Source organism: Meleagris gallopavo, chromosome 2, assembly GCF_905368555.1.
Source record: "Meleagris gallopavo chromosome 2, MGAL_WU_HG_1.1, whole genome shotgun sequence".
NCBI classification, from domain to species: Eukaryota; Metazoa; Chordata; class Aves; order Galliformes; family Phasianidae; genus Meleagris; species Meleagris gallopavo.
In genome coordinates, this window is record NC_139405.1 from 21,634,221 (window position 1) to 21,649,095 (window position 14,875).

A 14,875-nucleotide genomic window follows, 5' to 3' on the forward strand; every position below is an offset into this window, starting at 1 on the left:
GGCTGGAACTAGATCATCTTAAAGATCCCTTCCAACCCAAATCATTCCACGATTGTGTTTGCAACATACAGCAAATCTCTGTTTTCACTGTTATGTGATAACCCTTAGGAATGCAGGTAATGATGGTTAGGGTGAAGGAGATTAGGAATACATCCTAAGGAATTGCAATAGTTAAGAAACATCTCTGTGACTTTGGTAACTGATCATTTGGTATCCTGAAAGTGAGTGGTAGTTCTGACGATACTGGGTTTCCCAAGCACTGTGTAATGCTGGTCTTCTCACAGTTGTACGTGTAGCTGTCAATACTTGCTCTGAGAGAACAAGCACTGAAATATCTGCATTATAGCATGATGTCAGGAGATGCATCCAATATCAGGCCTCCACAGTAAAAATCAAAAGCATAAACACACAAATAATCTTTCAGTTACACCTTTGGCTTTCCTTCTGCCCTTAATATCTTGAGTGCCATTGGGTACCATTATACACTGCAGTTCTGGAGTACATTAAACTCTCTGTTACACTCTTAGGAGTGATCAGAAAAACCCTAGAGGCAGGATTTTAGTCTGTCAACTGCTGTCTTATTGGGCTTGTTAAATACATTCCTACTGTTTTCCATCATCACTCAGTTCTGTTAAAGGAAAATATCAAAATGCTTCCGTATTTGCATATTGAAAATAATGCATATTTTAACTTGCATTAAGTATAACCACCTGGATTTTAGTAAAGTCATAGTTTAGCTCTACTTGCAGATAAAATCTTTTTGTTAAGAACTGAATATTATCAGAAGAGTAGCCATGTTACCATCTGTCATAAACATGTGCTCTTACAGAAGAACTAGAATATCTATGCAACCAGTGTGTGAGCCATAGGAGTGGCTCATGTGCTGTCCAGAATGGGGACCAGTCACTCAACCAGACATCCAGAACAGTACATTCTCTTCTTGCTCCAGCCAGGAACTGAATCAGTGATTTCACAAAAACTACTCTGCTCTGCATCTTATCTACCCCACCTGCAAAAGAAACAGTGATAATTCTTCACTTCCCTCATACTAAGCTAGTTTAGTAAATGTCAAGAAATCATTCTGAGCTCCTTGCTGAGAAGACAGTGGAGCATTTCAGAGTTGTTTAATTAGGCACAGTACTTCCAATTAGGTATTGTGCTTCCAATCAAGATGTTATCAGCTGAACCACTGTTATCTTACAGAAATCCATTGGAACTTAAATATTAAGAAAAGATTGAACGTGTAACAAAGCATTTTACTGGGTAAGAGTTTGTCTAGTGGCCACTAGGTAATGTTGTGGAAAAAAGAGAATTTGAAAAATGAGAAATCTAGTGGGACCTCTTCTGTGATATATCCTCAGCTTCTGGTAAGCAGCAGTTCAGATTACTTGAGCAAGTATTTGCACATGGACAATCACAGTTAATCAGCAATGATGACGATATTTTCCACAAACTTGTCTGAGCATGTTGCTTCTTAAGCTACTGATAGCACTGAGTTCTGATTTAATAGGCGTTATGTGAAAAGAGCACTTCCTTCTGTTTCCAAGATGCCACGCTCTAGCTTTGTTTGGTGCTTCCTATTATTTCTTGTGCTTATGAGAAATAGTGATTCGTTGCTTCCTTACATTCTCTGGCTTTCTGGATTTTAGAGACCTTGAGCATATCTTCATGGCTCTCTCTGTTATTGTTCCCTTCAATGCAGGGAGTCTCATCTTGTAAGAGCGCAAGTTCCAAGCTTAGCACTGTGACTTGGCACCAATCCCTAATTTGATGTTTTTAATCAAAGCTGTGCCTTGACTGTGCTTTCAGATTCCGACAACTCATTGCTGAATACGAACCAGAAGTGCAGGAAGTATCTCGACTCTTCCGCTCTGTTCTGCAGGAAGCTGTTGAGAAGATCAAAGAGGAGGAAGACGCCAAGAAGCTCGCCAAGCAATGGAACACAAAGAACAAAACCAGCCTCTCCTTAACAACATTTAAGTCCCGGTCTAAGATTTCTCCGTTCATCAGTGACATCAAGACCATCTCTGAGGATGTAGAGCGGGGCACCCAGCCCACCAGGAGGGTTTGGAGCATGCCAGAATTCCGGAATGCCAAGGATTAGACTCTGTACTGAACAAGGTTTTTAAACAGTGATCTCTCCAAATCCCAGTTAACCCTTTTTTTAGCTCTACCATTTCTTCTTTGTTCCAGCTTTCTCTTACTGTCTGCTTTTCTCAGAAGCTGTGTCCATAGTAACTGCTGCTGATGCCCACAATATGTGACAATTTATTACCACACATGCTTGCTTTTCCTTTAATTTAAAAATAACCAGCAACTTTAAGGGCAAGGCTCACTTACTATCCTATTTTTTATTACTTTTTTTTCCTGGTGGAAAATGAATTAGTTTTGTGATCTCTCTCTCTCTCCTTCTCCCTTCCCCCTCAGCCTGGATGAAGTTACCTCCTAAAGCTATTGGCCCAAGCTAGTGAGAGCTGCTGGCTGAATGCAAGAAGTCCCATTTACATGAGAAAGGCTTGCAGGATCAGGCCTGTGAGTTAGGGCTAGTATTTGAATCAGAACCGAACTTCTTTTTCCAACTAACAACCTTCCTCAGTGCTGCAGGAGATGCAGGTAAACCCAGTGCTGCTCTTGAGTAGCAATCCAGCTCAAGCAAAGCAGACTCAAACTTTTTGAGATGGAAGACTAACCTAATTGCACAGCATGCTCAGGTTTCTTGGGTATTTTCTCTCTTATGCAGGCAGAGCCCCTGAACCTTGTGCCTGCAGAGCAGATAGAAATGTAACACTCTATTCTGGGTGGATACATCAGTTCTGTGTCAAAAGCTCTTCTCGGTCCTGTGTTCTGTGTTACTGAGGTAAGTGCCACACCCTGCATCCCAGTAATAATTCACTGGGCTGAAATTAATGTTTATGACTAAGTCTGAAAGGTACTGAAGGATAGTATCAGTGAAAGGTGAAGGGAATCAGCATTCATCTACAGCACTCTGTACAGCTCAGAGTTGAGATTGTTTCAATAAGCTGCTGTTGTGAATGGTTGAAGGGCTCTGGTAGATGAAGGTCCATTCCCTCACTCTTCTCTCACGAGTACTCAGAGGAGAGCTTTCCAGTATTGCAGGATCTGGCCAGTGAGTCGATACTACTACAGAAGAATCTTTAATGAAAACTGAATTGCCTGTAGGCCAGCGTAGTTCTACTGAGACCTTGAGTAAACAAGAAAACACCAGTGAGGAAAAGCTACTGGGGCCCTAACTCAGCATCCACAGGGAAAACTCTTCCCAGGAAAAGAAAGAGAACATCATGCTGTAAAAAATCATGGTTCCTGTAGAGAGAAGCCAAGGACTAGGAAAAATTCCGGTGACCAGCAGGAGTTGGGGAAGGAAGATAGGGATCTCCCCCTATGACTGGCTTTTGGGATACAGCCTCCAGGAGAACGCTGCATAGTGTTGTTGTTCTTTTGCCTGTTTCCAACTCTTTTCCCCAGGAATTTTTGCAACAGCATGTGAGTACTACAGCCAAAACGAAATCCTTTGAAGCTATGCCAACCCCGGGAACAATTCCAGCACATGAAATTTATCCTAGAGTAGAAATGTGCAGCTTCTTCCAGAGTTGGGGGATCACAGCATAAAAACAAAGATCAAGATCAAATCCTTAACAGCTCTCTAAGACTGTGGAATTGTGGCTCTTTCTCACTCTCCTCTGGGCTAGCTAAGACTAAACACAAGGCTGTAGCCCTTTCGTAAACACTGCTGCAGAAGATCACTTTTAATTAAAAAAAAAACTCAGGGCTTCCAACTACACCACTCAGTTTAGAACTGGCTACTTCAGCTCCAGGTCAACAGGGGAGAGGTTCAAGCCTTCTGACAATCAGCTTGTGAAGTAGTGTGACTGTGTATATGCACTACAATAAAAGCTTGACATACTTAGCATAGCCTTAGGTATCTAGAAGTTTTGTGATCCCTACCAAGATGCTACCATCTAAAAAAACCCACTGTTTAAAAAAAAAAAAGTTAATCATTTAAGAAATATATTTGCAAGCCACTATACTTGCTGGACTGATGGCTGAAATGGAATCATGAATTTCATGCTACAATTCTGTAGTCAATTTTTTGTACTCAAGTTTTATTTTAATGCAATATTTGATAGACTGCAGGGAGAGAAGGGACATTCTGATACTGACATGAAACTCTTTGCTACAGTACAGTGTCTGTAATGTGCTCACTCTATCCAAAGGAGAATCTGGAGTAACTAATTTCCCTGCACTAATGTACAAAGCCAATGAAATCACCTGAAGATTGCTTGCAATATTATCACAGCATGCTGTGACCATGTATCCTTCATTAACAACATCCAGCTAGCAGATATCATTCTTGTTTTGCAGTCAGCAGAGGGAGATGAATCTGACCTATGGTCAAAGCCATATACATATGAGGGCCAGGCTGTGATGGCACCTGTGACAGCTGTCAAGCTTCAGTTTACCTGCCATCTCTAATTGCACAATAAAATGTAATCCAAACTTTCAAATAGTACCACTTTTTCCCTGTACCTCTTCTGGAAGTTACACAGGGCTCTCAGAACCATCTGATGATGAAGAGGATATTCAGGTACCAATCTGGCCATCCAGTATCCAGTACTCTGAAAGGTGTGAAATGAGCACTATGCTTGCCTGGAGCCAGCTGACAGCAACTTTTTGCACAGTGTATGCACCAGCAGGTACTGAAGGAGAGCTGGGGAGGTGCTTAGGATATTCAGTTGTTGCACTGTGCTTGTAACATTTGTTTTCTTAGGAACTGTAGACTGAACTAAATCATTCTTTGGTCAGTGCATGCAGCAACAAGTAACTACTCATTTTTGCCTTATCCTAATTCCATGTTTTGAGCGACTGAATTAGAATTTCAGATTAAATCAGGAGTGTGAAACTCCTGGTTGTCCCCTATCTACTGAGATATGGTTCACATACCTGAGCAGGGGCTAACTAGATTGCTTTTCGATTCAGCTAACCTAAATGATCTGTTGCAGCTGACTCTCAGGCTTGTATACCATGAAACAGGACTAAAAAAACCACCTAACACTTGTATAGTGTGAACATTAAGCCCTTACTGACAACCGTACTGCTCTACAGCTCTGCTTCTCCTGGACTGCACTGCCTACTAGTGTAGAAAAGCATTCCTACACAACTTAGATGAGACTGTACTATCTTAGCCACTCTAGAGAGAGTCCAGTGATTTAATTCCTAAAGAAAAATGAGAAGTGAAATAGCAGCACAATGCCAGTAACAAACAACTAAGTAAACTGAACAAGAATCATTCCAAATCCTCATTCTTTCAAAATCGAGCAAAGACTTTGGTGTCAGCCTAGAGCATCACTGTTGCCCAATCAGTGGTAGTGTTATGCTGTCCAAAGGACGTTGTTACACCCAGGAAAAAGCAATCAGAGACTTTTAGTACACATGCTAACACATAATGGCAACACCACTACAGCAGCTCAGGTGCATGGCTTGGCTTCAAGAGGCTGGAACACTTTTCAGAGTCACAACTCACCTAAGAAAGAAAATGCAGCTCTGCTCCTACAGCCTAGTCTGGCCCACAGGCTGTGGTAGCCAGCAAAGATGTGCAGGAAGAAACTCCTCAGCTCTATCAGCATATAGCTCAGACAGCTGTCACACCTTGGGGAATTGGAGTATGCTTCCAGGAAATACCTGTCTACTGAGATTGCACTGTTTATGTATTTCTTCATGGAACCTTAGAAAATTAAAGCAAAGCTATGAAATATAAAACAAATTTTTGTAATTGTTGTCGTTAATTAAAGAAGCAATCAGTCCACATCTAGCCAAACACGAGAGCCGTTCTAGATCTCTACTGCACATTGTGCACGCATCAAAGGAGGAAGGCAAGAATGATAGACACCAAGGCTAAACAAAAAAACATCCTCTCTCTACAAGGTGCAAATGCAGCCACTTGCTTTCTGCCTTGCTACCTCTTCAAACAGATCCCGAGATGTAAGATGATAAATAGCTAGGATTAAACAACTGCAGAAGTCGGAAGTTCTCTGAAGCTAAGTGGTTTACAGATATAACCTTGACTTCAAATCTTCATCAGTGTGCTTCCAAGCACGTCTTACATTGATCAGTATTACCACAAAATGAGAAAAACAACAAAATGAATGTTTTGTCACCAGATACTTGTGAGTCACGTCACTCCTATCAATTCTAGATACTAGAACCCTTTAATAATAGTATACAGCCCCAGATGGCTCAGGGCTCCCTGTACTAAGCATTCACATGAAAAGCACGCAAGAGTTAAACAAGAGGAAGCTTTTTTTTGTTTCCCAACACAAAGTCTCATTGAAGTGTGGACTGCATTGCTCAGTAAATTGCAGAGATCAGACAGACAAGTGTTTCCAAAAGGGAGCTCCACAAATAAACTGAAGTAAGTGGTCGAGATACAGACTACAGCAGAAGGCTCAAGCCATTCCTTCCCAGAAGCTGTGCAAAGAAACATACTAGGGGACAAGCAGTGTCTCTGTCTTATTGCTTATGCTCCTTCCCCAGAACACTTCTGCAGGCTGTGCCCAAAACTGTGGATGGTTAGGCCTTGCCCAGAAGGCCATTCCAGTATTCCTATGTTAACTTCACCACTCAGACGGGAGGATAAGCTACATGGTGCATGCTAGTTTTGCTAAGAAATCATTCTGGAAAGCACAGGACTGTGCGAGTCGGCACCCTTTTTTTGTTGTGCCCTGCAACATAGAAAGGGTTCTGAAGCTTCAGTGAGTTACACCCACCTGTGCCAGGCACAGGCATAGCAGTCTGGGAGCCTGCCTCTAGCTGGTACTGCTGTCCTCTCTGCACAAGGGGCCTCTTGTTCCCTCTGTGTGATCAGGCAAGCTGTGTTTCAAGCCGGCTCACATCAGGAAGACACAGTACTGGCCCCAAGAGGTGGGCTGCAGGGCCAAGTCTCCCATGACTGGCGTGTGTCTTCTGTGCAGTTGCTGTGTAAAGATACCCTCAAATCGAATCTTTGCAGGAAGAGATCTTAATAAACATGACAGATAGGCAAAGAGAAAACCTACAAGAAGAACAGTGAAATATGCAGTGGTTCATGAACATCTGTGTACAGCATACTTCACAAAATTCCTGGAGTCCTGACTGGATAAGCAGATTACAGCTTGTCAGCTGTTACGGTCACAATTACACATTGCCTCTACCAAGTAAATCTAACCTTCCCCTTAGATGATATGGCAGGAGTGTGGGGAAAGAGAAATGCATTTTCTAAATGCCAGTACCCACTCTCAGAATGTAATTATTGTTATTCCTATTTAGTAGTTATAATGCTATATTCTCAGAGGCTTCTGATGAGTCAGGGTCCATGTACAGTACCTCTTCCAGCCTTATTATCAGCAGTATCAGATTGCCTAAAGCAGCAGAACACGCGTAGTTTAGTCTGAAGACAGGTTAAGTAACAGACATAGAACAAAACAGTGCCAGAGAAATACCCCTCTTTCCTTTTTGATGTTATTCTGACACTGGAAGCCTAAAATTATTTAGCATGTGGAAGAGTACAGTGTTGGGTGCAAGAGCACCCAATCCTTCCAGGTCCCTCCTGGCTCTCAGCAACTCACTCCCATTGCATACAGCCACTCAGAAGTTCCAACCTTTCTCCTGCCTTCTGTATAGAAGAAGCAGGATAGACTGTGGTCTGTTCAAAGCACAGCAAGGAGGCGGAAATGGAGAAAGACTGGATTTCATTCATAGGACAGCAATGACTAACATGCACCATAAGCAACACGTCTTTGCAGGCTAATTAGAAGGTTTCAGAATTATTGTAAAGTCAAAGTCCAAAAGGAGAAAAAGAAAAAAAACCCTGTATGAGGCAGTGCAGATGGACAGCAATGCCACCTGCTGGCACATTCTAAGCAGTGATTAACAGGAAAAGTGCAGGAACTTTCTAACCCTGCCTTTCCCAACAAATACCGCTTCCTCACTCTTATGCTGCCTTTCTTTCATATCACTGTCATGCAGAGAACAGCACATGAACAAACACAAACTAAATACAACTATTTTAACACCTGAATGGAAAATAGCACCAGCAGTTGGCACGCTGGTACCAGTTGCCTTCTTAATGCTCTGTACCTCTGCCACCGACGTACATTTATCAGGATGGATATTAGCAGTTCGTCACGTTGCTTACGAAGTCTCAAAGCATGCTTCCTTAGAGCCACCAACACTGCATCCTGCTCTCCCTGCAGAAAACTCTGGATGCTTCCTATTCCTCGTGAATCACACCTTAAGGCCAAAAATGAACAGGCAGAAAAAGATTACTGCTCTCAAAAGCCAAATAAATCATGGTTTCTGCACTGGACAATAACTTTGGTGAGTCATTTTGTCCAGAGATGGAGATGGAAGGCTGGGCTGGGTGTCTGCTGATAATTCTAAACAGCAGCTCTTAGAAGGACTCACCCCCTACAGCTTCAAATGTAATCAAGTAACTAGCCTTGGGGATGTCCTGGTGTGCCCAGAACCTCAAAGCCCTCAGAAGAACCCACTGCCACAAAAACCCAGCCATTTCACAGAGTGCCCAAAAGAGAGCTGGACTCGAGAGCTGAGCAACAGTTTTGGAAACCTGTTTCTAAACGATGACAGCAAGACCCTGCAGGACTGACACGTACAGCAAGCTGTTTCAGAGCTCCACCCAGTGGTCACCAGGTGGCTCAGCCAGCCCTCGACTGACCCTAGGTCAAGTTATTTCAGCCTCTCTGATTTTGGCTTTTGTCTGGGTGTACAGCTCTGTCCTCCTAGCTGCAGAGGGAGATGTTCCGAGATGTCTGGGAAGCCCATATAATCCTGCAGCACAAAACATTCAAGTACATCAAAATGGCACAACTTGCTTAAGTTGAACCATACTCAGCACTGAAGATCAAAACTGCACTCCCTTCCCAGCACTGCAAGTTGATATATCCTAGTTTAACACAGAAACTGCTTCCCAGCCTAACTGGTATTTCTGACTGATTTGTCAATTTAATCTCAGTACTTTTTTGCACAAAGGAGTCAAGTTCAGGCAAATCATAAAAGCAAGTGACAAAGGACTGCACTGCTTATGAGAACTGGCTGAATCACTTAATTACTTGTATCAAGTAATTATTCTTCCATGTTTGGATTCCCTGAGAAACTTAAGAAACTGCTCCACCCCCTCCCAAAACCTTTTGAGTCTACTACCAACTGTACTTATTGGGGAGGGATCTTTAGGTTCAGGGTCAGGTTCCTTTCCTGTTTGCTCACATTTGCTCACTAGATCTAGGAGTTCCAAATGAGCATCCCTTCACAGAACAGACAAAAGCCACACAGCATCATACACCTGTGCACACAAATGGTGGTAGTAGTGGTGAGATGGAAAGAGCTTGAAGAGCAAGGGGAAGAAGACTCAAGGGACCAAGTCTTACCAATTCTGCTGCTAGTGGCACATTTGGTGACAATACTTGAAAAGCAAGATACTGACAAGGAGGAAGGGCATGGCAGCAACAGTTCAGAGAATATATCTTCTACCAGTTGCCCCAACAGTGACTTCTATTTCAGAATTTCAGACAGAGGATATGATAGGGAGCACTCTCACACACACAAAATGTATGCCTCACATCTGAAAGACTCCTATTATTGAACCTTTTAGCTAGAATCTCCACTTGTCCAGCCAGGTAAGCCCCAAAATCCCCTCCCTTGTCACGTTACCTCTGCCTGCACTCCATGACTTCTGATACCAGCACCCTCCCTCCATCCCTATCTCATGCATTTCCATTATTCCAGACTTCGTCTTTCCCTACAATAAGGGCTTTTTGGAGACCTGGCAGCAAGGCTGTCTACCAGGCTGACATTCCATGCTGCTACAGAGTTTCCACGCAAATTTCTAGATCTGCCTCTGTTACCTTACTATCATAACCTTCACATGCAGTTCTGTCTCTGGTTAAGCTGGCATAACAGAAATGTGAAGCAGCATTAAGAAGTTATGCTTTAGTTAAAAGGTCAACAGAAATAAAATTCTTCATGGGGCTGCATGGCACTACAACGATTCTGCCTGCAGAGGCCTGTGCTTACTGGTGCAATTGGAATCTGTTGGCCAGCTCTCAAGAGAAGCCTCGAAAACACTCGGTTCCACCAAGCTGCATGCAGCACAGATGCACATGATTGTAATGACTCTTAAATAAGTATTCAGTAAATAATACAATGTATGGAATGACAAGGATGTTAGTATACGTTATCAGTGTGTTTGGAATTAACCTCCCCGAGAGAAGTCAAAAGATAAAAGCTGCTTATCTGGGCATGACACTTGGCATCTCTAGATAGAAATATAGATAGTAGTAGTATGAATCATAAAGTATAATCCCCATGAAGCAAAGGAGTTGGATTCTTTTGTTTTTCCCTACTAATGTTTCAGAACACTGCTTTGAAAAATACTTTCACAACAAGGTTAAAAGTCAAGGAAACTCCATTTCTTACCCCTGTGTTTTCATGTTTTATGTTCAGAAGAATAAAATAACCCAACTTTTCTGAATAGAGGATTCAATCTCTAAGAGTTAAATCTCTGCAACAACTGCAAAATGTTCCATAACAACAACAACACTACAGAAATAAACAGGATTCCAGCATCTCCAGAGGATTTCACATCAAATTTAAGAACTGCACCTTGAACAATATTACAAAGTCTTCAGATTTCCTTAAAGCACCATGCTAGACACAGACTCAAAGAGCTTTCTACTTGTTTGCTCTGCAATGAACTCGTCCTGCTCTGACCACCTGATATCCTTGTCAAAGGCAACCACACAGGCCTTTTTTAGGCACACCTCTCAGTGACTCCTGAGGAGCATCTGGCACATGAGTGATTCACAAGGAATTGCAACGTCAGAGTTCTGTACCCAGGGGCCTGCTGCCAGGGCCCTGGGAAGAAGTGAGCAGGCTTTGAGCAGTCTGTTGAGGCCAAAACACACACACACACACACACACACACACTTTCTGCACACACACATGTTATGCTGGGCTGCAGACCAGCAACACACCTGGACATCTCTGTCACTGTCACTGCCTGCCTCTGAACCATTCCTATGGCTCTTTCTCTCAGATGCGTGCTACGTGCTGGCAGCACTTCAGACAGAGGAAGATTTGACAAACAGCTCACAGGGTCAAAAGGCAGGCCAGATTTTCAGGCTTCTTAGCTCTAGGAACTGCAACTTGAGATATGGGAGTAAATTAGTTACAGCGAGTGCGTGCTGCCTGTGAGCAGCTGATCCAGATAAAGAGAACCAAAAACTTTCCCTCTTCAGTTTTGGAATACAAATTATCCAGCTCCAGAATATTTAGTGCTGATACTTCTAGTGACAAGAGTAATAAAACCATCCAGAGAAAGACCACACCTCACACTCTGAAATAAAATAATATATTAATGAATGAACTGTCAAAAAAGCATTTATGTAAAAGGATGTTCTATTTACAAAGGTCAACCTGCTCTTTAGGACAAGTAAAACCACTACTGGAAAAAATATACACATAGAAATGCCTCATCTTTTAACAGACAGTTACAAATAATCCGCTTTCTTTAAGCTACTGGAAACTTTAAGACATTTGAAATTAAAAGTGTGTTCTGCATGCAGTTAGGATAGAATTGGACCTCAGCGTGTCAATTCATGTCATTGCCAATGACACACTCTTAGGATCTTCTAAAACACCACAGCCTGGCTGTTACCTTAGCATCTCAAAAGAAGGACATAGATCTTCGTTAACAAGTTATCGTTTGATCTTCATTTTGCCATTAAAAAAGGATATCCTGATTGTCTCAGCAGGAGTCTGGTCTTGTCAAACTCGGCATCCTTTTCCCTGAGTTTTCTTTAGCTTTTTTGCTAGGCATGATCATCACCGGCTTGGCGTATTTACAAGTCCTTGGTCACACTCTTCCCATTATAAGGCAGAGTTCAGAAATTCAAGCAGCTCTGCACGGTTCCGGTCTCTCTGTGGAGCAGAAAAGCAGAAGCAGTAGTTCAACAGACCTGTGCTTGGTGGACCAAGGCTGCACAACTCTGTTTTCTGTGGGGCCTTGGCACGTGGGCACACTGCACAACAGACGTTATGGTGTTTGCTGACAAATACCCTGGCTACGCAACGGTGAGGCTGCTGGGAGGGCCCCAGGTAACTGGGCATTACTGGCTGCCAGACAGCTGAGAGAAGTGCAAGCAGTGAGTACCCAGAAGAGATGCTAGAGGAGACAAGCTGTCTCTGCTGTTATTTCATGGTGTATTTTCTAAGTGGCTCCCTGTGGAGGCTGCAATGGGTTGTCAGCGTGTAGCTCACACAGCCTAGTCAGGAGGGAATCCACAAGCAGAACAGATGCAGTTTTCTGGTGTCTGAAGCAACACCAGCCGTACGCACGGCTGAGAAAGTCTTTTGCTCTGGGAAATATTGTTTTTTTCTACGCATAAGCAGCAGCTTGTAGTAAAACAGAAAGGGAACCATGGATTTAGGTACATTCTTTACATTAGAGACAGCCCAAATAGTCAAAACAGTTGCTTTTCACCTTTTTTTTTTTTTTTTTTCCATCTTTAAAAACACAATTTATGAAACAATCACTGAATATTAAAATATTGTGAATAAGAGATATTGTTCAGTTCAGCGTGTTCATAACTGAAATCACCAATCAAAAAAGCAAACATCAAATATTTGACATCAAATGTTGCAGCAAGCAGGTTACTGGGATAAGGACAGCAAGGAACCTTAGTGCCACATCAAGAAGATAACGTATTTTTGATGAAATTGAATTTGGATTGCTTAGGTTTATTTTGGTAACTACAGAACAAATTGCCATGGCTAAGTGAGAAACCACTAATCTGGATACTTCAGCAAAATGCCACTTTTTAACAAATACAGAAGCCCTCTGCAGATTTCTATGAGGCGTGGACACTAGTGAAAAGAGAGAACATACTCGGATGCTGAGTGTCAACATCCATAGCAATAGAACAAAATGCTCTCTATCTATTCTTGATATCCTGCTCCTTCGGTATCTCAGCAAGAAACATTTTACTACTTTGGCAGAACACATCAACGTGATCCTATTATCTTTTTTCCTTCTTCTCAGTATAATGGCTAGTCTCATGCTTGTTAGAAAGCAGAGTAAGGCATCAATTACCACAATTGACCACAAGTGACTGGACAAAGCTGAGGACAATTAAAAAGAGTGCAAGCTCAACAGGAAAAGTCACAAACCAGCTCAACCTTATGGGCTGAAATTCTGAGAACCTGCATCAGCATCCTTTGGTTTATCTATTCATGCCTGAATATTCCAAGACTGCTCATTTAACAAATGCCCAAAGAATGAATTTAAATTTCTCAGATGGCATTCATAGCCACATTAAAATCTTCATTCAATTTATAACCCGTAAGATCTACTCTTCTACTAAATACCACAATGAAGAAAATAAAAAAAGAGATGGTATTTTCCATTAAGGACACACAGACTATTTTAACTCTTACCTCTTTATCCTTCTTAGTTTTCTTTATTTTCATCTTAATTTTCTTTCCAGTTATCATGCTGTAGTTTTCATTCTTCTTTTTGTTTTTGAAGAACTAAAATAAGACCACACATGAGGAAAAAAAAACCTGCAATTTTGCTTCATATTACAAATACTTATCAATCTTAAAGAAAATTACAGATTATAATCTCTCATACTTCCTAGATGTCTAAAAAATAAAGGAAGTTTCTATTTGGTTAGGAAAAATGGTGCAGTTATAAACATTTTTTGACATTACATTGTTTAAATGAGAAATACAGTGGGAATTTCGACTCATACAAGCATACCTTTGAAAGCTGGACAGGTCCTGTTTTTTCCTTCTTTTTCTTCTTTTCTTTCTTTTTCTTCATTTTGTTCTCTTTTTTTCTCTTCTGCAAGCGTAAGACATATTCTGTAGCACTTACAGATTAGCAAAGACAAAAAAAAGAAAATCCACAAGCAGCCTATCCGTGCCCTGGCTAGCCAACAGAACCACTGCTGCTTGTCTTTACCACTGCTGGTTCTATATGAAATACACAAGAAGTAATTCAGCAAAGTTAGCAACCCTTTGGATCTCTGGAAATGGAAATGGTATGATCCTTAATTCTCTCTTCTAAGGTACACCTAACACATACAATCATTGAACAGCAGTTAGGACCTGAAAAAAAGAAAATTACAACACTGAGAATCTATGACCAGCTATAAATGGTTTCTTCTGACAGAAATTCTATAAAGTTATGAAGGTTCCTACTTATTTTCGTCAGTGACTATGCTGAATTCTAGTTGGATGAGCAATTATTGGCAAAAGGAACCATAAATTATTTCTCATTTAATATACAGTCTGGTGTGTGTCAACTTAAGAGTTCACTTACTTTAACCCTAACAGCATGCTTCAGATTTACATAACCACAGACAAAAGCATTAAACATCCCGTGATATTTAGGGCTACTGAAGTACAAAGAGCTATTTTCTGTTTGTTAACTACTTATTTCTGCTAGAAAATGTTTACCTTTTTGTTGTGTTTTTCTTTTTTCCTTCTCTTTGATTTAGTTTTAGGAGAATCTGAAAAAAAAAAAAAAAGAAACTAAGTTTAGTATTCTGAAAAAGGCATTTGGTTTTAGAGATGAGGCATATAGGAAGTAAAACAATTTAGGAATTATAGGAAGTAAAACATAGGAAGAAAACACCTGAATTCAGCTGAATGTATCAGTACTGGTTCAAATTAACCGTACGAAAAACAACATATTTGCTTACTGCCATTTACTTACATGGAAATTGGAAATCTCATTTATGCACTGATTACTTGTACCAATATATGACATTAATAGTGACAATATTTCTCTCTCTTTCTGCAG

At 41.3% G+C, this 14,875-nt stretch overlaps 2 protein-coding genes across 12 annotated transcripts in view; both read left to right on the plus strand.

Annotated features, from left to right (window-relative positions):
- RD3 (RD3 regulator of GUCY2D) overlaps positions 1–5,779 on the plus strand; it is a 48,822-nt gene extending 43,043 nt beyond the window's left edge. For 5 of the 8 annotated variants that reach the window (XM_010706727.4, XM_019612685.3, XM_085219304.1 and 2 more), the window contains one exon: positions 1,810–5,779. In XM_010706727.4, the coding sequence (XP_010705029.2) occupies positions 1,810–2,104 (295 nt within the window). In that variant the 3' untranslated portion in view covers positions 2,105–5,779. The remainder of the gene's footprint in view (positions 1–1,809) is intronic. The other 3 variants (XR_002111756.3, XM_003203866.5, XM_019612686.3) reach the window with 3 other exon arrangements.
- The window catches only part of LOC146544893 (uncharacterized), a 38,800-nt gene continuing 26,668 nt past the window's right edge, over positions 2,744–14,875 (plus strand). For all 4 annotated transcript variants that reach the window (XM_085219307.1, XM_085219308.1, XM_085219309.1 and 1 more), the window contains exon 1: positions 2,744–2,857. The gene's annotated coding sequence lies outside the window, so the exon portion shown is untranslated. The remainder of the gene's footprint in view (positions 2,858–14,875) is intronic.